This window comes from Oculina patagonica, chromosome 9 (genome assembly GCF_052425735.1).
Source record: "Oculina patagonica isolate OP01 chromosome 9, crgOcupat, whole genome shotgun sequence".
Lineage (NCBI taxonomy): Eukaryota > Metazoa > Cnidaria > Anthozoa > Scleractinia > Oculinidae > Oculina > Oculina patagonica.
In genome coordinates, this window is record NC_135766.1 from 25916326 (window position 1) to 25943628 (window position 27303).

At 38.8% G+C, this 27303-nt stretch overlaps 3 protein-coding genes and 2 pseudogenes across 4 annotated transcripts; 4 read left to right on the plus strand and 1 right to left on the minus strand.

Moving 5' to 3' along the window:
* Positions 1–1306: 1306 nt before the first annotated feature.
* Positions 1307–4623, plus strand: LOC144666081 (uncharacterized). The gene is made up of 2 exons (XM_078527428.1): positions 1307–1405; positions 2202–4623. The coding sequence occupies exon 2, from the start codon at positions 2293–2295 to the stop codon at positions 3679–3681; it is 1389 nt and encodes a 462-aa protein (XP_078383554.1). The 5' UTR covers positions 1307–1405; positions 2202–2292; the 3' UTR covers positions 3682–4623.
* A 1110-nt stretch (positions 4624–5733) lies between these two features.
* LOC144666309 (uncharacterized) lies at positions 5734–13810 on the plus strand (annotated as a pseudogene). The gene is made up of 2 exons (XR_013573165.1): positions 5734–5825; positions 12511–13810. The product of XR_013573165.1 is annotated as an uncharacterized LOC144666309 (transcript).
* Positions 6798–8491, plus strand: LOC144666307 (uncharacterized). The gene has a single exon (XM_078527708.1). It carries the CDS (start codon positions 6895–6897, stop codon positions 8302–8304), a length of 1410 nt encoding a protein of 469 aa, XP_078383834.1. The 5' UTR covers positions 6798–6894; the 3' UTR covers positions 8305–8491.
* A 5922-nt stretch (positions 13811–19732) lies between the features above and the next one.
* On the plus strand, positions 19733–21682 carry LOC144666308 (uncharacterized; annotated as a pseudogene).
* A 115-nt stretch (positions 21683–21797) lies between these two features.
* Positions 21798–27296, minus strand: LOC144666310 (uncharacterized). Its single transcript, XM_078527709.1, has 5 exons — positions 27129–27296; positions 25419–25475; positions 24652–24885; positions 23419–23520; positions 21798–23097 (listed from the first exon to the last, which is right to left on the minus strand). Exons 1-5 carry the CDS (start codon positions 27294–27296, stop codon positions 22846–22848), a joined length of 813 nt encoding a protein of 270 aa, XP_078383835.1. The 3' UTR covers positions 21798–22845.
* Between the last annotated feature and the right edge of the window lie 7 nt (positions 27297–27303).

Genomic DNA, 27303 nt, shown 5'->3' on the forward strand with positions numbered 1-27303 from the left:
CCCGACCCCCTCTCCCGGCACTGAGTCCAAGGTGCAAGGAACCATCATGGGGTGGAGTCAGATGAGTCTTCCCACTTTTTTTTTTTTTTTTTTTTTGGGGGGGGGGGGGGGGGGCTGGCTATAATTTCATCCTCTACTTTCCAGAAAACGATTCAAACAGCAACATTCACAGCTTCTAATAAAAATGCTTTTGAGCAGCAAAATATACATCAGTACCAAAGTCAACTCCCAAACTTGTAGCATTTGCTCCAATATTTCCCGTACTATTCTTTGTGTTAACATTTCTGCACTTATTCCCGAATGCCTACTGAGGTATTTTTGTGATAACGGCGCGCGAAGATTGGGGGACCCAGGGGCAGTTAGTGGGGCAAAACAAAGGAATAAACTGGGCAGAAATCGTAGCGTCAAAAGTTTTAAAGAACGGCGAAAAGAGCCCCTGGGCAACGAGTCTCTCAAGACCATTTCCAAACGGCTTGGGCAGAATAATTTAGAATTTTTCTGCCCAATCAGGAACCAGCAGGGGCTCTTTCCGCCATTATTGAAAACTTACTATGATGCCACGGTTGTTGCCCGGTTTATTCCTTCGTTTCGCCCCACTAACTGCCTCTGGGTCTCCAAGGATGCGAAATGACTGTCTAGTCTTTCCAATTCAATTTTCTTGGAGCAATTAAAAGTAAGCTGTAAATTGTGTTACTTCCGCGTTCCATGTAACCACCGATCAGCATGATAATAATTATTATTATATAAACATCAGTGAAATACCAGGAAATCTTTTGCGCGAAAAAATCATATCTTCACATGTGAGAATAACATGTTATTTTCACATGTGAAGATATCGATTTCGAAACATTTTCTGACAAGTTTGCCCTGTTTCAATGCTGAATCAGCCAAAGTAAATCGATATTAAGTCGAAACATCTTCGGATCTTCCTCGGCAATCTTCGGATATCTTCGGAAATTTTCGGAAAAGTTCGGAAAATGTTCGGAAACATTCGTACGACCTTCGGACAACATTTTGTAAATCTTCGGAAAACTTCGGAAAATGGTCGGCAATCTTCGGAAAATAATAAAAAACATCGTAATTGGTAGGTTTATATAATAAACAGAATATTACATGGTTGCTTGGAGATATGAAATTTATCTTCTCGTGTTCAAATCGATATCCCACTCGTTCGCTGCGCTCACTCGTGAGATATCGATTTGAACACTCGAAGATAAATTTCATATCTCCGCGCAACCATGTAATATCCTCTATTTTTTCCGCTGGTCCATCGACCCAAGGGCTCAGGATGATCACTCCTGGAAAGCGAAAGTCGAAACGGAAGTGGAATCGCTCCCATGCTGTTCTGTGTATACTGTACATGGCGATAAATATGTGCCACCACGCTTATTATACGGCAATCACGGTGAGTTATGTTAACATTTTCCCTCAGGAAACAGTCAACAATGTCTGTGATATAAATGTTGGAGTTTTCAGCATGTATCATACACATGACTGGGAAAATTTAGTGGCTTATGCGGGATTTCCACTGACGCGTATTTTTTTACGTGCGTTAACATGCGTGAAAAAATTTAGAGACAATGTATGAACGACTTGCGTACACGTTTACGTTTACAAGTTGTTCATACATTGTCTTTAATTTTTTCACGCACATAATCGCACGTAAGAAAATACGTGTCAGTGGAAATCCACCATAACTGATAAAACGGAAATTTATCTTCGAGACATAAGCCGTATGAAAAAACAGTTCTTTCTTATCTGAATATTCTAACAAGTTGTATTTTGTAATGTTACTTCAAAGAATCTCCAAGCTGGGAATAACGTCAAGATGTTAAACAGTATAGTAACGTTAAAGCGCTTATGTTTTATCATGAGTGTGTTAGTATGCATAAACTTTCACTTTTTGATAACTTCCGGCTAAGTTGTTGTTAACTGAGGCATGCCAACGCAATTTGCTTTTGAATTTTCGTGCGGAAAGACACTCAAACTTACGAAAAATTGAAATCAGACAAGATAGTTGTGAGATATAAGTTATTTGCTCTGAGAGCATAGTCGCTTTGATAAGCTCGAAAGGAACTCGCAGGGTTTTTGAGCAAATAGCAAAAGGTATGTTGAGTAAGGTCCACAGAAAGCTAACACTGTATGGATCAGAATGTACCTAACCAACCATGTAACCTATTTTTTTGCTGTCCTGTTTTCAGGTGACAACATAGCAAATTAAAGAGACAATCGTAAAGTTGAAAATATTCAGTTGTAAGGATTTAAAAGTGCCTCAAGTTACAACAGAAAGCGATGGCAATTCCAAGAAATGATTCCAATGATGGTGGCCCGGTTTCTTTCGCAGAATTTGAGGATGTTTCTGAAGACGTCACAGAGCGATCTCTGACCCTTTGTGGTAACGGTAATAGCAAAGAAACCCAACACGACACGGAATCAACTTCTGATGTTGAAATAATAAGCATAAACTGTGCATCACACGAGAAAAATGAAAAAGTAGATATTAGAAAAAAGGGAACAGAAATTTATATCGTTGTTTCAGGTCATCCTTTGGTTCAGGTTGGTTCTGGTGGAAACGTTTTAAAGACAAAGAGCTGTAAAGTGTGTAGCAAGAATTGTTACCATGGTTACAGCTCGTCTGAAGAAGAAAACACTGCAGACACGTTCAAGATTGAAGAAGTTGAAGCAGACAGCCACGCCCATTTTAACTTGTTTGAACACAAATGCTCCGAGATGATTTCTCCAGCAATGCCAGTTATTCCAAAGCGTGGATGTATGAAAACTTTTCAGTACGTCTTGCTTATCACAAATTTAAAAGAACTTCAAGATACGGGAGATTTTGTAGGACATGAGCAGATGATAGAAATACAGATGACACAATTGAGGTTGGCAGCCGACCCTGACATGGAAGCGAGTCTACAGATCGAGCGAGCAATGGCCCTGTATTTTCAAAACAATGTAAAAGATGCCAAGAAAATTTTAAAATTAGTCGTAAGACAAGAGCAACAACTGAAAAACCCTGGCATTCTGGTTGGGCGGGCCTTAAATCTTCTAACAGCGATCTACAAGCGTCAAGGGAAATTTGGTAAGGCAATGGAATGCTATACAAAAGCTAATACTTGTCTTAAAGGTAACGACTCAGTTGATGACCAAGCAGAACAACATCACAGCTATGGTGCGTTACTCACCGCTTTACCAGCAGCAAAAGATCCTGAAGCTCGCCGAGGAACGAAGGAGGACGCTTACAAATCTTATGAAATGTCAGGTCACTACTCAGTGAATGACGAATTTAAGGAGTATGTTCACGTCAAAATGGCGGCCTTGTTGTTAGAATCTCGCTCCAATGCAGGAAGAACCGTTACTTTCCTCTCTAAAGAAGATATTCTAAGAGCCAAGAAACATCTTGACCTCGTTGAATTCAGAGCACCCGACAAGATGGCGTTAGGAACAAAAATAAAACTTCTTCTGTTGCGATCTGATCAGTACCTCTGCGAAGAAAACGTCGCCATGGCGATGGAAAAGGCTCAAGAGGCGAATGAACTAATCCACCGGCACGGCTTCAAGCTTGAATTTGATTCTGCTACAAAACGTATTGAACACCTGTCCGCCATAAAGAAGCAAGAAAACGAGTTGTGTTCGAGTGATGATTACCTTGCTGACAGCGAGAGCTCACACTCCGAATAGTTAAGTACGCAATCGCGAGCGAATTTGGAAAAATTTCCTTCCTAGATTTTGCACATCAGTGGGCAATGCTTCATCGTGCTTGCTCAGGTTAAAGTCATACACGATGCTTTAGCCAATCAGAATAAAAAAATACGTCACCCAGCCAATCAGGTGCGAATACTCTACCCATGATCTGGCTGCGCTCCCTTTTTCCACTTCAAGAACGTATGGATAGAGGAGTTATAAAATCATAGTAAATAGTAACGAAGTTTACGTTAAGACCAGTCAGTTTTAAAAGACAGCAAATTGCTCGTGAGAAGTGGAGTTAACTTGTAAGCAGTTGCAAGAAGAAACTGAAAGTTATCCTGCTACAAGTCCTTCAAGTAAAATGTATTTTATCCGAGAGGACAGGATTAGGTACTGTAATAAAGATGACTGTAAAGCTAGCTTCTAAGGAAACTTGCATGCGAGTCAGCTAGCAAGTGAAACATAATATAATTTGTCAAGAAATAGTAACCGCCTGGGCAAATTTGGAAAATTCGGAGATATTTGGTTCCACAACAGAACTAAAGCCAGGAGACATACCAAGAACGTCATCTTTCCAATTCTGTGATACACTACAAATGACTTGTTAGAATGTAAATAATATCTGTTTCCGGCAATTAGAAGGCCTATGAACTGTATAGTAGCCTGAATATTACTGAGGCGAGTAAGAAAACGCTGGCTTTCACATTTACACAACGATCCAAACAGCAACATAAGTTATGCATATTAACTACTAATAAACATGCTTTAGAGCAGCAAATTATACATCACTACCAAAGTCAACTCCTAAATGCATAGCATTTGCTGCAGTATTTCCCGTACTACTGTGTCTATCAATATTTCATAACTGATGTCCACATGCGTCCTGACTGAGCTTGGTGATGAAGGCGCGCGAAGATTGGGTCCAAGATTTGCGTCATTTTATAAATGTGGTTTCAAGTTCTCTTACCCAGAGCCGCTTAATTTGTCCCTCTTAGCCAACTGAGCCTGAGCCACGAGGAACAAGTTGCTTTGGAACACATGATTTGATTGGCTAGGCCAACCAATTCAACCATAGTAAAACCCCTTACAACAAAGATATTTTTAACGATTGATTTGGCTTGATAAATTTAAATTTTCTTCACCCGTTAAAGATCTAGCCAATCAAGACAATCAAATTATATGTCCCCAGAGCCACTTGTTCCTCAGCCGACTTGCAATTCAGTTAAGCTGCTGGACTCAAGCGTTTATTTCTCTCGCGTTTATTTCGCCCTTTCAAGAGCTAATCGCTATTTACTTTCTGCCAAGTAATCATGACCGACTACACAAAACTCACGTCGGAAGTTCTTCGACTTTTGTGCCAACAAAGCAGTCTTTCAATTCAAGGCAATCGTCAAACTCTTATCACGCGCCTCAAGGCGCAACAACAACAAGCCAAACGGACCGGTAGCCGTGCGCCCGCTGGACGTCCCAAACGTCAAAAATCCTCTTCAACGCGTGTTCGCACTACCGAAGTCACTCCTGACGAGAATAACAACAGACGAGAATAAAAGTAGATTCACTGATATTAATGCCACGAAACGACTGTCTTTCCATTTTAATTCTTTGGGAGGAATCAACCGTAAAGGAATTTGTAACAACTGCAGCTGCTGTATATTTTTGTTTTGACATGTATATCACTCATAACTGTAAACTCAGTAAACTGTGCTACTTCCGCCTTTTATTGCAACCAGAGAAACGACACTTACACTTACACTTACAATCCGACAACTCATACTAACGTTAGTGCGGAAATAATAATAGGCTCTAATAATAATAATAATAATAATAATAAAAATAATAATAACATCTTTTATTTACACACGATAAATTTACAGCATAGCTGATGTGGTCGTGTTCAAGTTACCTAAGAAATAATCATAACAAAAATAACACAAAGACAAATGAATGTTGTTATCGGGTTGTTATCCCTGCCTCGTTTTCTTTATTATCTCCGCTGGTCCATTGACCCAAGGGCCAATAGGATGATCGCTGCTGGAAAGCGAAAGTCGAAACGGAAGTGGAATCGCTCCCATGCTGTTCTGTGTAAACTGTACATGGCGATAAATATGTGCCACCACGCTTATTATACGGCAATCACGGTGAGTTGTGTTAACATTTTCCCCTCAAGAAACAGTCAACAATGTCTGATAATGCTAGAGTTTTCAGCTTCTAGCATATCAACATTGGGAAAATTTAGTGGCTTATGGTGGATTTCCACTGTCGCGTATTTTTTTTGCGTGCGTTGACGTGCATGAAAAAAATTTAGAGACAATGTATGAACGGCTTGCGTACACCTTTACGTTTACAAGTCGTTCATATATTGTCTCTAATTTTTTCACGCAACTAATCACACGCGTCAGTGGAAATCCATCACTGATGAAACGGAAACTTGTCTCCGAGATATTAGCCGTATGAAAAAAAAAAAACAGTTCTTTCTTGTCTGAACATTCTTAACAAGTTGCATTTTGTAATGTTACTTCAAAGAATCTCCAAGCTAGGAATAACGTCAAGAACGGTTAAAGAGTATAGTAACGTTAAAGCGCTTATGTTTTATCATGAGCGTGTTAGTATGTATAAACTTTCACTTTTTGCGGCTGTTGCTGTTAACTGAGGCATGCCAAACGCAATTTGCTTTTGAGTTTTCGTGTGAAAAGACACTCACACTTAAAATTTATTAAGAAAAAAATTAAATCAGACAAGATAGTTGTGAGATATAAAGTTTTTGCCCTGCGAGCATAGTCGCTTTGATAAGATCGAAAGGAACTCGCAGGGTGTTTGAGCAAATAACAAAAGGCATGTTGAATAGTAATAAGGTCCACTGAAAGCTAACACTGTATGGATCAGCAGGTTCGGTTAGTTAAATTACTTTTTATGATCCTCAGTCCGTAACCTTTGCATAGTTCGCGTGTCTTTCTGGGCATAAATTATGGCGCTTTAATGTAAGAAATTTTCGTCCTACTGATTTTATTTCTCGCCTCTAAAAGATATGTACAGAATGTACCTAACCGACCATTTAACCTGGTTTTTGCTGTCCTGTTTTCAGGTGACAACATAGAAAATAAAGAGACAATCTTAACTTGAACTCCAGGACACGGAATATTAAGTTTTTAAAGTTGAAAATATTCAGTTGTAAGGATTTAAAAGTTCCTCAAGTTACAACAGAAAGCGATGGCAATTTCAAGAAATGATTTCAATGATGGTGGCCCGGTTTCTTTCGCAGAATTTGAGGATGTTTCTGAAGACGTCACAGAGCGATCTCTGACCCTTTATTGTAACGCTAATAGCGAAGAAACCCAACGGGACCCAGAATCAACTTCTGATGATGAAATAATAAGCATAAACTGTGCATCACACGAGAAAAATGAAAAAGTGGATATTAGGAAAAAGGGAACAGAAATTTATATCGTTGTTTCAGGTCATCCTTTGGTTCAGGTTGGTTCTGGTGGAAACGTTTTAAAGACAAAGAGCTGTGAAGTGTGTAGCAAGAATTGTTACCATGGTTACAGCTCGTCTGATGAAGAAAACAATGAAGACACGTTCAAGATCGAAGAGGTTGAAGCAGACAGCCACGCCCATATTGACTTGTTTGAACACGAAACCAAATGCTCCGAGATGATTTATTCTGCCATGCCAGTTATTCCAAAGCGTGGATGTATGAAAAGTTCTCAGTACGTCGTGCTTATAACAAATTTAAAAGAACTTCAAGATACGGGAGATTTTGTAGGACACGGGCAGATGATAGAAAAACAGATGGCACAATTGAGGCTGACAGCCGACCCTGACATGGAAGCGAGTCTACAGATTGAGCGAGCAATGGCCCTGTATTTTCAAAACAATTTAAAAGATGCCAAGAAAATTTTAAAATTAGTCGTAAGACAAGAGCAACAACTAAAAAACCCTGGCATTCTTGCAGGGCGAGCCTTAAATCTTCTAACAGCGATCTACAGGCGTCAAGGCAAATTTGGTAAGGCGATGGAATGCGTGACAAGGGCGAACACTTGTCTTGAACGTCAGGACTCAGCTGATGATAAAGCAGAACTACATCACAGTTATGGCGCCTTACTCACCGCTTTACCAGCTGCCAAAGATCCTGAAGCTCGCCGAGGAACAAAGGAGGAGGCTTACAAATCTTACGAAATGTCAGCTCATTACAAAGTAAACGACGAATTTAAGGAGTATGTTCACGTCAAAATGGCAGCATTGTTGTTGGAATCTCGCTCCAATACAGGAAGAATAGTTACTTTCCTCACTAAAAAAGACATTCTGAAAGCCAAAAAACATCTTGACTTTGTTGAATTCAGAGTAGCTGACAATATGGCGTTAGGAACAAGAATAAAGCTTCTTCTTTTGCGATCTGATGAGTACCTCTGCGAAGGAAACGTTGCCATGGCGATGGAAAAAGCTCAAGAGGCGAATGAACTGATCCACCGGCACGGCTTTCAGCTTGAATTTGATTCTGCTACAAAACGTATTGAACACCTGTCAGCCATGCAAAAACAAGAAAAAAAGGAACGGTGGAATAGCGAGCTGTGTTCGAGCTCGAGTAGTACTGACAGCGAGAGCTCACATTCCGAATAGTTCAGTGAGCAATCGCGATCGAATTTGGTCAAAATTCTTTTCTGCTTCATCGTGCTTGCTGAGGTTAAAGTCATACACGATGCTTTAGCCAATCAGAACGAAGAAATACGTAACCCAGCCAATCATGTGCGAACACTCTACCCATGATCTGGCTGCGCTCCCTTTTTCCACTTCAAGAACGTATGGATAGAGGAGATATAAAATCATATTTATTGTTTAAGTTGTTACTTGTAATTTTACAGTTCAAATAAACCTTGTTGTTTGTTCTTGTTGTTGTTTGGTAAGACCAGTCAGTTTTAAAAGACAGCAAATTGCTCGTGAGAAGTGGAGTTAACTTGTAAGCAGTTGCAAGAAGAAACAGAAAGTTATCCTGCTACAAGTCCTTCATGACCAAGTAAAATATATTTTATCCGAGAGGACAGGATTAGGTACTGTAATAAAGATGACTGTAAAGTTAGCTTCTAAAGAAACTTGCATGCGAGTCAGCTAGCAAGTGAAACATAATATAATTTGTCAAGAAATAGTAACCGCGCGCCTGGGCGAATTTAGAATTCGGGTGATATTTAGTTCCACGACAGAACTAAAGCTCGGAGATAAGCTCGGAACGTCAGCTTTCCAATTCTGTAATAAATGACTTGTTAGAATGTAAATTATATCTGCCGCCGGCAATGTAAGGCCTGTGAACTGTATAGGTAGCCTGAATATTACTGAGGTGAGTAAGAAAACGCTGGCTTTCACATTTACACAACGATCCAAACAGCAACATTCTCATGAGTTATGCATAACTACTAATAAACATGCTTTAGAGCAGCAAATTATACATCACTACCAAAGTCAACTCCTAAATGCATGACATTTGCTCCAGTATTTCCCGTACTGCTGTTTCTATCAATATTTCGGAACGGATGTCCACATGCGTCCTGACTGAGCTCGGTGATGAAGACGCGCAAAGATTGGCTCCTAGCCTTTTTCGTCATTTTATAAATGTGGTTTCAAGTTCTCGTCCCCCTCTCTCCTCCGCAGAGGCTCCTCAGAGAGGTTTTCGGTGGGGAGAGTCCGCTGTACGAAAAGAGTGCAGGCAAAATAAAACGGCGAGAGCGGCCGCGGGAGCCTCTGCCAGATGTCACACCCAATATGGCCGCCATCCGGGGGAGGTAACCTTTCTATTAGTGTTCCTCACCGGGGGTGGTGTATATGTTACTACTATATGTCAGTAAAATGACTTCTAATATCATGTCTAGAATCGGTTCTGAAGTTAATTACGCGATGCACGACAAGCAGAGTCAACAAGAACACACCTCAGTAACCTGGAAAAACTACACACAAGGGCTGGCCGCATCGTATATGGACTACCATGGGACACCAGCGCTGAAGATGTCCTAACACGTTCACGATGATATACTTGGAAGAAGTATATATGAAACGACTGTCGGAGTTCGTTTTCAAATGTATAAAAGGCCACACCGCCACAGATCGAATTCACGGATCTGTTCGTACAGAAGAACTCGAGCCGCGAAAGCAGAAGAAATGGAGACATCATTCTCCCAAGACCAGAAACGAACATGACTAGGAACTCCATAAAGTACCGAGGAGCAATAGCGTGGAACAGTCTACCCAGCAAGAAATCGACCGATCATTTAAACGAATTCAAGCAATTATTAACCAAATTTGACTTTACTAAAATGAATTTCGATTCCACCGCAGCCCTCATAAAACATAAAGTTAACAGTTACGAATACTATTAATAAGTTAAACTCTGAAATTCAATGAAGCATGCATATAATGTAAATATATACATAGATAAACGAAGTTTATAGTTTAGATATTTTAAGGATGTATATAAATTTTATTCTGTAATTAACTAATTTAAGTACACGACCCCACCAGCTCTGCTGATTAATTTATCGTGTTTAAATAAAGTGATTCATTCATTCATTCATTCATTCATGCATTCAGATGCCGGCGTGGAAATGTGGAAAAGTTTTATTTTCCACAAAGATTGTAGTTTTATTAAATCTGTTTTGTTATGTGGCGAACAACAAATTCAACAAGCAAAGGATTCGATTTGGAAACTTCTGGCAGCTGAAACTTCTATAAACGGATTAATTTTTTCCTGAAAGAGAAGAGAACAAGTAGGTTTGTTTTGAAGAATGTTAAATTCAGATACGTAAAAACAGATTCTCAGGTGGGCATTCGATTGCGAAGTTTCAACATCAATTCTTTGCCGTACGAACTAATTAAACCAATCGAAATATAAGCTTAAATTCTGTTTCTTCGTAAACAGCTGCTTAAACTTGTGTAGAAACTATGCACACACTCATCTCACTCGCATTTTTGGCAAGATTTTGTCAACTCCTAAATGCTTAAACTTCACTTTTTGAGAACTTCCGGCTTCTGTTGTTTACCGGGGCATATCAAGCACAATTTGCTTTTTCATTTCCGTGAGGGAAAGACACTCACACCTATTGAGAAAAACTGAAACCAGATAAAACAGCTGTGAGATATAAGTTCTTTTTTGCCCTGCAAGCATAGTCGTTTCGATAGGATCGCAAAGAACTCTGCTCGCAGGGTTTTTGAGTAAAAAAACAAGGCATTTTGAATATTAGGGTCCACTGAAAGCTAACACTGTACAAATCAACAGGTTCGGTCAGTTAAGTTACTTTTTATGACCGTTTCCATAACATACTTCGCGTGTCTTTCTGGGCATTAATTTCGGCGCTTTAATTTTAGAGATATTAATCTGATTTGCAAAATTTATTCCTCAACTCTGAAGGATATGTTCACAATGTACCTAAAGAACAATATACCTTGTTACATGAAATTTTCGCGACACGTTAATTTCGCGATTCTAAAAAAATCGCGAAATTAAAGTGGTGCGAACAATAAGTGTCGCGAACATAACATGGCGCGAAAATTAAGTGACTCACATATGTCAATAATCAAGAAAGAACAAGTTGAGTACCACTGAAGGAAGGAATGTAAATAGATATTGTTGTCAATTGACTCAAGACCAATAACTCGTGCACGTACAAGCATGACCCACTTGTAGACATTGTGAGAACTGCTCTGTTAAGGATACTAGCCAAAAGTAATCATTTTTTAACTCCGTTATTTATTATCTTGATACAACAATAGTTATACGTATTGATCCTAGCTACGAACCTAGTTACAGTGTTTATATGTGTTTATCTGCGTTTTCATTGGTTTTGTAATCGGACCTTTTAGCGTCCCCACGCGCATATATAAGCCGCGTTTAGCGTCCTTTTAAATAGAGTTTTACAAGATTCGAGTTTATCACAAGTACTTTCGTTAGACGTATTCTTAACCTTTGGCACAAGCGGGACCGATATGTAAGTAATTCTTAATTTGTTTAGTTTTAATCACATAGTAATCGGGCGAAAGTACACGAATGAACGTTTATTGTACAGTTTTAATTGATTTATAATCGCAAAATGAGTAAATTGGATCAAACACTTTGTGGATCATGGAGTGAACGCCCACCATTGAGAATAACAACTTAAGTACTTTGGGCTGTAAATCAGCCACACGTATCCATAGTGTATTTGTTATGTTAGAATCTCGCTCGTTTAGTTTTTAAATGTAGTTTATTCTAGTTTGTTTGTTATTTTAGCCGCATTATTGTCGTTTAAAGTACGTAGTTTTTGGACACGCGTTTTGACCATGTATTACGCAACATTTCACCTAAATTGACTAGAATTTCGTTATATTGTTAATTTTCAGTTTACGATCGTTTATCCTTGATCGTTGATTCTTTAAATCGAAGCAATAAATCGCCGTTAACCGTCAACTTTGGTTTTCCGAGGTTAATTTGCACCTTCGAAGACGACCCGTAAGATAGTCCCATCACCTCGTTACCACACGCCTTAAAGCGACACGCCTAGAAGTTTGTTTTGTTTTTGATTTCGTTTTGGCACAGTCGCTGCAAGCGCCACATGCTCTGTTGTTGCTTTTGCAGAGATTTAGTCCCGCAACTGCGTTCTGTTATTGTTCCCTTTGATTAAGTAGTTTTATTTAATTTAAAGGCATGTAAAAAATATTGCTAAGGAAATGTAAATTGTATCTTACTCAAAAACGCGAAATTTAAGTGATTCAACATACAAAATTTTGGCAAAACCGCGAAATTTAAGTGTCGCGAAAATTTCATGTACTCAGAAGGTAACCTGATTTTTGCTGTCCTGTTTTCAGGTGACAACGTAGCAAATTAAAGAAGCAACGGTGGATATTAAGAACAAGGGAACAGAAATTTATATCGTTGTTTCAGGCTATCCTTTGGTTCAGGTTGGTTCTGATGGTAAAGTTTTGAAGACGAAGAGCTGTAGCAAGAATTGTTACCATGGTTACAGCTCGTCTGATGAAGAAAACACTGCAGACACGTGCAAGATTGAAGAGGTTGAAGCAGACAGCCACGCCCATTTAGACTTGTTTGAACACGAAACCAAATGCTTCAAAATGATTTCTCCCGCAATGCCAGTTATTCAAAAGCGTGGATGTATGAACACTTTTCAATACGTCCTGCTTATAACAAAACTGAAACATCTACAAGGTACGGGAGATGTTGTAGGACATGAGCAGATGGTAAGAAAAAAGATGGCAGAATTGAGGCTGGCAGCCGACCCTGACATGGAAGCGAGTCTACAGATTGAGCGAGCAAAGGCCCTATATTATCAAAATAATATAGAAGATGCCAAGAAAATTTTAAAATTAGTTATAAAACAAGAGCAAACACTAGAAAACCCTGGCATTCTGGTAGGGCGAGCCTTAAATCTTTTAACAGCAGTCTACAATCGTCAACGCAAATTTGGTAAGGCCATGGATTGCGTGACAAGAGCGAACACTTGTCTTGAAGGTCAGGACTCAGCTGACGACAAAGCAGAACTACATCACAGCTATGGTGCGTTACTCGCCGCTTTACCAGCTGCTAAAAATCCTGAAGCTCGCCCAGGAACAAATGAGGAAGCTTACAAATCTTACGAAATGGCAGGTCATTACACAGTGAATGACGATTTTAAAGAGTATTTTCACGTCAAAATGGCGGCGTAGTTGTTGGAATCTAGCTCCAATGCAGGAAGAACAGTTACTTTCCTCTCTTAAGATGATAATGTTCTAAAAGCCAAGAAACATCTTGACCTTGTTGAATTCAGAGCGGCCGAAAATTTGGCATTACGAATAAAGCTTCTTCTTTTGCGATCTGATCAGTACCTCTGTGAAGATAAAGTTGCAATGGCGATGGAAAAAGCTCAAGAGGCGAATGAACTGATCCACCGACACGGCTTCCAGCTTAAATTTGATTCTGCTACTAAACGTATTGAACACCTGTCAGCCATTGACATTCAAAAACAAGAAAACAAGGTTCAGTGGAATAGCGAGCTGTGTTCGAGCTCGAGTAGTGAGAACCTTGCTGACAGCGAGGGCTCACATTCCGAGTAGTTAGGTACTTACCGAATTTGGTGGAATTTCTTTTGTTTTTAGATTTTGCACATCGGTGTCCAATGCTTATCGTGCTTGCTCAGGTTAAAGTCATACACGATTCTTTAGCCAATCAGAACGAAGAAATAGCCAATCAGGTGCGAGCACTCTTTACCCATGATCTGGCTGCATGTATTATTTTTGGCCATTTGGAAACTTTCACTTCAAGAACGCATGAATACAGAAATTATAAATAGTAACGAAGTTTACGTTAATAAAAATAATAATAATAATAATAATAATAATAATGATAATAATGATACTACTAATAATAATCATTTCTATAGCGCTATTTAGCTAATCTTTCATAGCGGGTTGTTAGTAATCCACGTAACGGCGTAACGCGGAACGGCGTAACGGCGGAACGAGAAACGGCGTAACGAGATTTTTTTCTGTTTTTTTTTTTTTTTTTTTTTTTTTTAACAAACTAACCAACAAACAAACATTAAATATATCTCACAAAATAAAGGGCATGTATATCTTCTTTATCTTTAGAGGTCAATCTAGAGCCAGGATGTCGAGTTTATTTCGAGTTAGGATTTCAAGGAGAAGCGCGACCGGCCTTTGGACTTGCTCGCGCCGATCGATCATGATCAAGACAATGAAACGAACAAAGTGGAAGCAAGTCACAAAGCCGTTGACAAAAAAAAAAAAATATAAGGGCCTGAAAAGCTACTGATTTCGTAAGAAAAAAAACAGAAATGAAAAGCCCACAACAAGGGGTATTTTCAGTTGGTCACCCATCCAAGTGCTAACCCCGCTCAACAGGGCTTAACTTCGGCGATCGGACAAAAACCGATTCTTTAATTTCCTTGTGGTATCAGTGTCAGACGAGACAAAGGGTTATAAGAATCATGAAAATAGTGAAAAAGGAATACCTTGTTTAAATGGATCTTATGGACAATTTGGCACTTTCCTTGTAAAACTGGACTTAACTTTTATGAGCTGATTTACGCGCTTTCTGATACCACATGGAAAGCAACGGTTCTTGTCCGATCGCCGAAGTTAAGCCCTGTTGAGCGGGGTTAGCACTTGGATGGGTGACCAACTGAAAATACCCCTTGTTGTGGGCTTTTCATTTCTGTTTTTTTTCTTACGAAATCAGTAGCTTTTCAGGCCCTTATATATTTTTTTTTTTGTCAACGGCTTTGTGACTTGCTTCGACTTTGTTCGTTTCATTGTCTTGATCATGATCGATCGGCGCGAGCAGTCCGAAGGCCGGTCGCGCTTCTCCTTGAAATCCTAACTCGAAATAAATTCGACATCCTGGCTCTAGATTGACCTCTAAGGATAAAGAAGATATACATGCCCTTTATTTTGTGAGATATATTTAATGTTTGTTTGTTGGTTAGTTTGTCAACAAAAAAAAAACAAACAAAAAAAAAAACAGAAAAAAAATCACGTTACGCCGTTTCTCGTTCCGCCGTTACGCCGTTCCGCGTTACGCCGTTACGTAGATTACTAACAACCTTCATAGCGCTTTACAATCACTATGCTAAAATATAAAAATAAAATATAAAAATACCTAACTAAATTAATCTACTAAGCTAAAATATCTATACATGCAGAGAGTGAAGTTTTAAAAGTTAAAAATTTAAAAACTAAAAATATCATTGCCTCGGGTTTTGGCCTCTGCCTCGGGTTTTGGCCCAGAGGCCAAAACCCGAGGGGGCATCATTGTAATCCGCGCGAATATAGAGTATATATATAGTATATACCGGGAAAAATCTCGATTTGATCAATTTTTGCCCGCAAATAGTCTCGGGAGTTGTAAAATGCCGACAAGCTGAAAGCCCACAAGTAGGTATCGGGAGTTGTAAAATGCCGACATACGGTGATTGGTCAATGATGACGCAAGTAAACGATGATTGGGTAATGATGACAGCCCAAGCATGAGCACGTGCACGGATGACAACAAGCAAACAAACGACGCTTGTAAACGTTGATTGCAGTTGGGCAGAATTTTGAAAAAGATAATTTGAGGTTTTATTCGAGGCCTATTCATTTCACAATGTCTAAAAGCCAAAAGCGATGCAATTGTTGAAAAGACTTCGCGATAATCAACTAAGTAACTCGCAGAGAAGTAAGAAAATCCACATTTTTTACATCTGAGTGGCCGAAGAAGAAATATGTCTAGGAACACGTACGAACATATCAAGCCATATCTTCAAATTTGTCTGCGATTTACGATACGCAAGCCTTAGTCCAAAACCGCGATTTACTAAGCGCAAACTACTTGAACGGAGAAAAGCCTTGATCAGTCTATCTCCGGACGAGATTTACAAGAAACTTGAAAAAAGATCTCGAGATAATTGTTTAAGAATCGCGGCAAGCGAAACCGGAAACCAGAAGCGAGCGAGAAAGTCAAGCGTTTTCATTGTCAAAGGTGAGAAATTCTTTCGGTATCCTTTCCTTTTAAAAAGTTGATCGTTGTCATGAAGCGTGATTTACGATAAGAAAGCCTTTGTCCAACTGACCGTGATTTACCAGGCACAAACTACTTGAATGGAGAAAACTTATGCGGCATCAAGAAAAGAAATTCAAAAGAGATCTCAAGATGCATTGTGATTATTTAAAACTCGCGGCAGGCGTGTTAGATTCGAGCCCGCAAAGCGGCCCATTCAAAGCGACGAAGTCGCGAAAACGAGCCACGCAAGTCGCGATAGGTCGACCGTGTTAAATTAATAAAGACGACGGACTTTTTCTTAAGTCTAGCTTGAGTCTAGCTGAGACCCCCCACCACAGCAAAACATGACAAAATGATGTCAAGATGCTGTTGCGTTCTTGTAATTAAATGATTTACCGTATCATAATTAATAATCATCCAAAATAGAAAATTAATTTCTAATAAAATGTCTGAATTGTAGAAAAGGATGAACAGCAGAGAAAAACCGATAAACATCGTCGAAACTTCGGGGGCAACCTAGTGTCAGCTTTTTTGTAGTGATTATTTAACTGGACTTAAAGTAAACGTGTATAAGAAATAAAAATTAAATGTCATAGGCTTCTTTAAAAAGATAAGTTTTAAAAGACAGCAAATTGCTCGCGAGAAGTGGGGTTATGCTGACTTGTAAGCAGTGGCAAGAAGAAACAGAAAATTATCCTGCTACAAGTCCTTCAAGTAAAACGTATTTTATCCGACACGGCAGGATTAGGTACTGTAATAAAGATGACTGTAAAGCTAGCTTCTAAAGAAACTTGCATGCGAGTCAGCTAGCAAGTGGAAAATAACATTTTGTTAAAGAATAATAACCATCTGGAAGAAAATTGACAAGACCCCACAAGCTTGTCAGGTTTTATCCCCATCGTGTTTAAATAAAGGTCACTTACTTGCTTGCTTACTTGCCTACTACATTTGCTCCACTGTTTCCCACAAGCGTCCTGACTGAGCAGTCTAAGCTTGGTGATGAAGACGCGCGAAGATTGGGTCCTAGCCTTTTTCGTGATTTTAATGTGGTTCCAGATTCTCGTTCCCAGAGCCACGTGTCTCTCTTAGCCAACTGAGCCTGAGGAACGGGAAACAAGTGGCTTTGGAACACATGATTTGATTGGCTAGGCCAACCAATTCAACCACAGAAAAACCCCTTACAACAAAGAGGTTTTTAACGGTTGATTCGATTTGGTATATTCAAAAAAACGACACTAATCATTCCTCGTCTCTGAAAGCACTGATCAGAATTATTCTCCACAATCTGGCACCTCACTTATAACCTCAATGCACACTGGGAAACTGATGGTCAATGTTATTCTCTCTGACTCGTTTTCTTAGCACGCTGGTCCATTGAACCAAGGGCTCATAGGATGATCGCTGCTGGAAAGCCAACTGAAGCCAAAATAATCTATCATACGGTAGTAACAAATGTGTGCCACGACGCTTAATATACTTCGATCACGGTGCTGGGGCGGATCCAGGGGTGGTTCGGGTGGTTCGGTCGAACCCCCTAAACCGAGAGAAAAAAACATTCTAACAAGAGCGGTTTCTGACGAAAAAACATAAGAGAACGAAACAAAATGCCAGTCTAAAATTTGTTTTATATAAGCGCTTCCTTGCATTGATGCGGACACAAAATGTAGACATTGCTTAAGTCTCCGAGGTGCATATGTCAGATCTCCGAAGCCCACAGACTCTCGACATTGAATATGATCGTTGTATGAGAAAATGACAATCAGAGACGGACAAACAGGCGCGCTTCAACCTGCCTTACAGGTTCGTTTTAGTTTTCTTGTTTTCTTCAGTCTGAATATGTTTAAGTCCAATGGAAAATGTTTAGCAAAGTTGTATCAAGCTTATCTGAGGTCAGGAGTGATAACAACAACCTCGTAGAATGTTACTTGTTGATCCCGTTTTTGAGGAATCTCAAGCGTGACTTTTTAGAACACATTAAATAGCGAAGACAAATATATTACAGTGATTTTAGTTTCATTTTCTAGGTGTCAGTCGATCTCGATTATTGTAAAGACTTAAACGTAGTCCTTGTTTTATAAAATAGCTTTAGAAAGAGATGGTTTGTTGAAGTATTAAACCGTCCACAATCATCCCTCAAAACGCTGGAGATCGCATTTCCGACGACTTAAATTTCAAAATTTCCCGGGGGAGCATGCCCCCGGACCCCCCAGATGGGCCCGCCTTGGGTGGTCCATTGTTCGAGCCCCCCTTCTCGAAATCCTGGATCCGCCCCAGCGGTGAGTTGTGTTATAACGTTTCCTCGTTCGGGAAATTGTCAGCAGTGACTAAAATGATGTTCGAGTTGTTTTCAGTTGGTAGTAGCGTGGGTAAAATTTAGTGTCTCTGGCTAAAAAAAGTAGCCGAAACTTATATAACTCCAAACAAAACACGGAAACAACGAAACGAAACGAGCGAAACGAGACGAAATCGCCGGTTATATTATTATTGAGAGCTAACCGTTAACAGGCTAACCGGAGTGCATCTTCCACTCCGGTTAGGCTGAATAGCGCTTCAGTTAGTCTCAATAACGGTTAGCTCTAAATAATGGAAATGAATAATCTGCACTAGGCCGCGAACAAAATGCTGCTGGTGTACGAAGGATCTATGAAAGACCTATCAGCCAACAAATGAAAAACATGGGAGTCAAAAAAGCGTAACTGTAGACAGTTGTTTCGGACTCTTTAGTCCTCGTCAGTATAGTATAATGCCACAGAGAACAGAATGTACAGCTAAATAATGGTAATGGGTTTTGCGTTTTGTTTTTTTTTTCGTTTGAGTGATTTCGTTTCGATTCGCTCTTTTCGACTGCTTCGGTTGTTTTGGCAGTTTCGTTTCGCTCGTTTCGTTTAGGTGATTTCGTTTCGTTGTTTCGGGTTTTAGTAGATGCCAAAAATTTTGTTCATTCTAGATTGAAAATTCTAACAAGATTATTTGGTGATGTTAGTCAATAGAATCTTTAAGCTAGGAATAACGTCAAGATGTTAAACAGTTAGGAACGTTAAAGCGCTTGTCTTGATTTTTAACATGAGCGTGATTATGCATAACAAAGCTTTTACCTTTTAATAACTTTCGGCTATTGTTTTTCGGACATCCTTAACACAATTTCAGTTTTGAATTTTTTGAGAGAAAACACTTACACTTACAATTTTATTAAGAAAAATTGATTGGTGTTGAAGCCGGTTAGAGGGAATTGTAAAATATAAGTTTTTTGAGCAAATAAACAAAATTACTTTTTATGATCCTTTCGATAGTCTTTGCATAATTTATGTTTTTGTGAGAGCTAATCGGCCAAATTAAGGAAAATTGTTATGCCTCGCTTCTGAAAGATATGCATTAACAGAATACTTGTTACTTGTTCTTGCATTAACTGAATACCACGTTACTTGTTCTTGGTGTCTCGTTTTTAGCTGTAACGATTTTTAAGTGCCCCAAGTACAACAGAAAGCGATGGCAATTCGAAGAAATGATTCCAGTGAAGGTGAGCAGGTTTCTCACCCTTTATTGTAACGCTAATAGGGAAGAAACCCAACGGGACACAGAATCATCTTCTGACGACGAAATGATAAGCATAAACTGTGCATCACACGAAACAGATGAAGCAACGGCAAAGGTGTCACAAATGGATATTAGGAAAAAGGGAACAGAAATTTATATCGTTGTTTCAGGTTATCCTTTGGTTCAGGTTGGTTCTGATAGTAAAGTTTTGAAGACAAAGAGCTTTAGCAGCTCATCTGGTGAAGAACAAAACGCACACATGTGCAAGATTAAAGATGTTGAAGCAAACAGCCACGCCAGTTTTGACTTGTTTGACCACGAAACCAAATGCACCAAGGTGATTTTTCCAGCAATGCCAGTTATTCAAAAGTGTGGGTGTATGAAAACTTCTCAGTACGTCATGCTTATAACAAAACTGAAACATCTGCAAAGTATGGGAGATTTTGTAGGACATGAACAGATGATAGACAAAGAGATGGCAAAATTGAGATTGGCAGCCGACCCTGACATGGAGGCAACTCTACAGTTTGAGCGAGCAAAGGCCCTTTATTATCAAAACAACATAAAAGATGCCAAGAAAATTTTAAAATCAGTTACAAAACAAGAGCAACAACTGAAAAACCATGGCATTCTTGTAGGGCGAGCCTTAAATCTTTTAACAGCGATCTACAAGCGTCAAGGCAAATTTGGTAACGCGATAGAATGCGTGACAATGGCGACCACTTGTCTTGAAGATCAGGACTCGGCTGATGACAAAGCAGAACTACACCACAGCTATGGTGCGTTACTCACCGCTTTACCAGCTGCCAAAGATCCTGAAGCTTACCAAAAAACAAAAAAAGAGGCTTACAAATATTATGGAATGGCCTTAAATGGCCATTTCATTTTTAAGAAGTATGTTCACGTCAAAATGGCGGCGATGTTGTTAGAATTTTGCTCCAATGCAGGAAGAACAGTTTCTTCCCTCTCTAAAGAAGACATTTTAAAAGCTAAAAAACATCTTGACTTTGTTGAATTCAGAGCACCCGACAATATGTCGTTAGGAATTGGAACAAAAATAAAGCTTCTTCTTTTGCGAGCTGATCAGTACCTCTGAGAAGAAAACGTTGCCATGGCGATGGAGAAAGCTCAAGAGGCGAATGAACTGATCTACAGACACAGCTTCCAGCTTGAATTTGATTCTGCTAAAAAGCGTATTGAACACCTGTCAGCCATGCAAAAACAAGGAAGCAAGGTTCAGTGGAATAGCGAGCTGTGTTCGAGCTCTAGTAGTGCTGACAGCGAGAGCTCACATTCCGAATAGTTAGGTACACAATCGCGATTGTACTTAGCAAATTTGGTCAAATTTCCTTTCCCAGATTTTGTACGGCAGTGGGCAATGCTTCATCGTACTTGCTGAAATTTAAGTTATTCATGATGCCTTAGCCAATCAGAACGAAGAAATACGCCAGCCAGCCAATCAGGTGCGAGCACTCTACCCATGATTTGGCTGCGCTCATCACGTGCCGTTTTCCCGTGCTGTTCACCGAAACTGAAAATGATAAGTTATTGGCCATTTGGAAACTTCTACTTTAAGATAGTGTAGATAAAGGAATTATTATAAAAATGAAAATAGTAAATTGTAACAAAGTTTAAGTTTAGACCATGTCTCAGTCATTTTCAAAAGACAGCAATTGAAACTGATCGTGAGAAGTGGTTAACGTTTTCGCCGTTGCAGAGAATAAACAGAAAATTAATATCCTGCTACAAGTCCTTCGATAGACTGCGAGCAGACTAGTCACTAGTATCATTCAGCTAGCAAGTAAAGCATTTAGTTGTCAAGAAATAGTAACCGCCAGGGCGCCAGAGATATTTGGTCCCACGACTGAACTTAAGCCCGAAACGTCAGCTTTCCAATTCTGTGATATTACAAATGACTTGTTAGAATGTAAATAATAGCTGCCGCCGACAATTAGAAGGCCTATGAACTGTATAGGTAGCCTGGATATCACTGAGCCGAGAAAGCGGCAATAATTCAGGCTACAGTGTACACAAACAATATTAATGAGAGAATAAATCAGACAAATTCTTCATACTACAATCATTATTTATTTACAATTCCGAGAATTTCATAGCGAAATCTAAAGAAATCTCGACATGCGAATGTAATCCGACATGTTAATTTCTATCACCACTGGGGACAGCTCAGAAATTTCTGACAGTAACTGACCACTAACATATTTACAAATATTCTTAAAATTTCTGTCCTCTGACTACAGCGTATTTTATTATCCTTATTTTAAGACTCATCAACAAATAACTTTTTCTTCTGACAATTTCAACACAAAATGACAAAGTTGATCATAGGCAAAGTCTAGTGGCCCATCAAGCGGGAGCTTATCCCGATTTCCGTACCATGAAGCGTTAAGGAGTATTTCTACTCCCCCCTGGATGGGATGCTAGTCCATCGCAGGGTTAACAACTAACGTACAGGTAATATACCCTCAATATATTTTTTAATTCACAGCTTTAGAGTCGTTAAAAATGTTGCGTGAGTGGTATTAAGAACATTCACAGTATGGATTCAGTGACTGGTTTAAAACCATTTTAAGCCGGCATTTTAAAAGCTAAGCTAAGCGCAATCTGACTCAAATCTGATTGGTTAAAAATTGCATCCATGACCTAGTATTTTTTTTTTTATCTAAGCCGTCATATTAAGGTCGTGGAATTGAAGAAAGAGTACACCGTATTCTTCTGCCAAGCGTACTATCTTAATCTACAACTCCATCGCTTTGTCTTGAATCTCTTTTGCAATTGACTGACCCGCGATTTTTGCAAGTGCTGTTGCCAAGCAACATATATGACGTATAACTTTCGGTATGTTTGTGCATATTCGAACAGCCTTCTGATTGGATAATGATCCTCCGATATCTTTACGAAGATTTCCGAAACATGGCACTCGTTCATGCCGCAGCGTGCCTTCTGTCTTTAGCGTAGCAAAGGAGCAGCTTCCTCAGTTTAGAACTGAAAAGAGTTTTTGTTCACAGTCCACTTGTGAATTATTCAAAATGGCTTTGCATTCTCCAGGGAAGAAATAAAGCTAACTGCATAATAATTTTGTGAACATGCCACGGTCATGTGTCCTCTTTTTTCTCTGTATATGGCGGCGGTGGAAGGGAAACTGACACCTCTTGGTAAGCTGGTAAATAAGGAAGCTTGATTGTTTGATATGGGGGAGGAGGGGGTCGCTGATCATATCGTGGAATTCGTGCTTCTCTCTCCACCCCCCTCCGGCTTGAGCTACCCCGTGGTCTGTGATGCCTGTGTGATGAGTGATGTGAATGGCGACGGGGCGTGGATGAAGGTTGACTTTGTGACGTTGATATCTGCAAGTTAAACGACAAATGGTTTATACTTACAGAACTAAATAAGCAATGGTGAAGTTTGTGTGATCTGCTATTCCCGATAGACTACAGTACAACAAGAATGTCATTGTACATTTCCTTACAAGTGGTACAGTCTACAGTGAAATACCAATTTCGCAGTCCTTGGTTTATCAAGCCTCCCAATAAAATGAATAACTCAAACAAAAAGTGGTTTCCCTTCTCTCCGTTTAAGAATGCAATTTTACCACTGATTTCTCGAACCAATCTTCAATTCCCTTGGAAGTTTGAGAAATCAAGATTTTACAAAATGAGTCTACTTACTCTTCTCTGTTCTCTGATTTCTTCCAGAGTGTCATCTGATGCAACTGATGTTGCAGTCATCATACATACAGATGACGAAAGTTCTACAGGTTCACTTGCACGCTAAAAAAGAGGAACATAAACATGCATGAACTAACTTGCATTCAAATACTTGAAATTTTTATTTGCAATGACTATTGAAAGCAAATAACATCATAAACTAGAAGACATTGTTTTATTTGTTACATACAGTCCAACCTTTCATAAGCACCCACAAACCCAGCATAGTTGTGTCTGCTAACAGGAGGTGTCCACCATTGGGACGTTGAAAAAATCAATTGTTGAATAGAGGGAGTATAATGGATCAGTAATGCTTTGCAGAGCTCATAATGGTTTTTCCATCTTCGACATTCTATTGTAGCTTTGCTAATAACGTTATGGAATAACTCTTAGTACCAATGTCAATAGGTTTTACCAGTGAACAAATTTAGGGTAACTATGGCATAAAAAATGTTGCCATGACAATGTCAAAGGAGGAGGACAGAGGTACATGAGGCTAATATTTTAAAAACTAGGTGAATGTTTCTGTTTTTATATATTTTTGAATTGTCCAATCAGTATAAGAAACATTTTTGCAACATTTGAAAAAATGTTGTTAAGACTAAGTGCTGTCATTTTTACATAACTTTAAGGTGGCTCTGAACCTTACCAACAAGCTTTTTTAAAAAAAAAAAAAATTCAAAAACGTGTCTTTTGATGATTAATCAAAAATTTATCAGAAATTAAAAAAATGGTCATAAATTAGGTAATTTTGACCTTTTTCCGGGTGCTAAGGCAAAACATTTTGACATCAGTTTAATCTCACTCTGTCAACTGATAACAACTTGTCTGATTCACAGAAAACATTTTTTTAGCTGCACCATCAGTACCACTTCATTTCATTTTTACTTTCATTTTATTTATTTATTTCTCCAGAGTAAATATAAGGAAATTGATTATCACCACTGTGGGGGGGGGGGGGGGGGAGGAGGGGGTGGAGGGTCGTCTGATAACACATCTCCCTTAATCCTCTTTGAGAATGTTCACATTTGGCCATGATATTTATTACCACATTCCAAAGGGAGATTTCCAGAGGTATTTATACGTAAAAAAATTATTTTTTTTGTAAACACATGTACCCTGTGCTATTTGATCTTCCTGTATTTATGTAAATTAAGATGGACAATCACAAAATTATTATAATTGGTACCGTACCTGTAAATGTGGAGGTTTGTTACAGCAGTTGTACTGGAAAAATGATGCCTTAAAAGCAACAAATGCTCCTTTCATGCTCACAACAAATGTTATTGCCACTACACCAAGAAATGAACCAAAAAATAAGTTCCATGATACTTGTTTGTCCCCTGACAGAAGCAGTGGCAAAATTATCCAAAACATCAGGATACTCGCAATGATAGTCAAATTACAGAACACCAAGAAAACGTGAATCTGCAGAATAAAAATAACATGAAACATTATTAAATTAATATTCAAAATTTAACTGAATTTGTAACAGTGTTAATGTGTGAGAGTCAACTGTGCTGAGTGGTTCCCAGACACTTGGTTATACTGCTGAAAAATGTGATATGTCTCAAGCATTTTTTTTAGCAAATTTTATCATCAAATTAAATATGAATCACTGCTCTTCACTGGTACCCTGACTACAATGAAAATCATTTTCAATTGATTTGTTACAACTGTATAGTAATACAAGCTACTGCAGTTTAAAAAACTCAAATTTATTATTTTGTTTAATATGTCCTCTGGAACCGTAATTTTTATGTTCAGTATATTTTGTGGCGAAGTGCATCCCAAATTCACAGTTATATTCTAGAAAATGTAACATTAATTTGTCATCAAATAGAGTACAATGACACTAACAGAATTCATATAGGTTTGAAACATTTAGTTAAGGGCAAAGATTTTATAATCTTTGCTGCTTCGAGGAACTGAAAGTTTAGTTTGTGATAAGGAGTACTCACAGCTAGCTTTTTTGGATGTTTATAACTAAGACATCCAATGCCTCCAGTGATAACAAACTAGCATGAAAAAAGATAAAAGAGAAATATCATGTTAATAATAAAATTTACAGCTTCGCCACTCCCTGGACTAGCCAACACTAAGAATATACACATGTCACAGTTTTCAATACAATAAACACATTTAAATTCAATTTCACAGCAGACCATAGAAGAGTAGAAAACATTGGCGGGGATGATCATGGTTGGAAATGGCTCACCAGGTCAACTTCAGAAGACTTTGTGTCAACTTAAGGACGTTCCCGCTAATTGTTTATGCGCATCCTTAATGCACATGTAATTCATGTCGCAACGTCATGCCACGCCATACATTGAGCGCGCGCGTTGTGAAAACTTTCTAAGCACATATAGGACAGGTAGCCGTTCCGCTCACTTCGCTTGGAGTTTGCTCTCTTAAATGGTCAGTGACCCCTCCTTTTTTCTTAACAGATTACTTTTTTTAATTAATATCTTCGTTTTGCGAGAAAATGAAAAAAATCTATCGAGTGGAAGCTTGTTTTTATTGTCCGACTGACGTTTGAATTATGCTTTTTGAGCTTTTTGTTTTGCCAGAGTCAAGTGTTACAAAAAGGATATCAACACTAGGAATTATTTACATCACAGACACCCTTCTACAAAATGTGACTAAGATTGTTTGCATCAGTTCACTGATCTTCGATATTTTTAAATACAGGCCTTGTAAACACTACTGAATTACGCATGCCAATTTTTCGAAATCAGGGTAGTTTTCCACATTCTTTATCTCTGAAACAAAGTCGGTGACCCCAACTTTTTTTTAAATTTCTGACACAAGTTACTCATTATCTGGCAGCAGTAAAAATTTTCAAAAAAATCTATTGAGTAGAAAATTTTGGTGCAAGCGTCCTTAAAAGGAAGAGTTACTGGTTCTTGGAGTACAATTTGGGATTAGTTGTACTGATCTCATCAGTCAGAATTAAGTAAATTTGTTAAGTGTAAAATGAGACTCAGATGTAAGCAGCAATGCACAAAATAAGTAAGGTAGTATACCTAGCCTGTGCATCAATCATTTTGCTGCAATTTGCATAAATGTTACGTGATTGAAAAAAAAAAGCAAGCTTGTGGGTATTTTTACTTTTCAAAAGTGCATCATCATCATCGTCCTGATCTTTATTAAGTTAGTCGGTAAAGCCATTCAAGGCATCGCACCAACTGAACCACATTTCTACTCATTAACCAATTTCCAGACATCACAGGTGTGATCGCCAACCCAATTAACAATATCGTGTTTTAAATACAATAATATAAATAATGTTCTGCAAATGTGATCAAACCTGCCACTTGAGAAAATCAAACCAGCACCTGTTGTAGCTAATTTATTTTTGTTAGTTGATTCAACGAATGACACAATACAATGACCGGATATGTGTCTGACATAATGTGTGGGAAGAAGTCGAATGTTCAACGTTTGAAAAAAGCTTTCACGTCGAAGCTAAAGATAAATGTTTGCGATGATTTGATTTATTTTGAACGGGTTCCTAAGGCGATCAGAAAGCATTAACACAAATATCTCCGGTTCAAATTAACTGACATCTGTTCTGAGAAAAATAAATATGAAAATTCCAAGCTCGTAACGAACGCACATATGAGCTTACGTGTTCGGCATAATTTTAAAGTCAGTTTCGACATGCTCACCAATATTCCCGACCAAACTGGAAGCCCCTCTGGTTTAAACTTGAAAAAGGCTTGATGATCTTCTTTTCTTGTATTAAAGGCTCCAATCCCGATACTTATTAGGCCGCCTACTATTTGTACTATCCCAACATGAAGGGCTGTTTTGACAGAATAAAAATTCTCCGCCATTGTATTC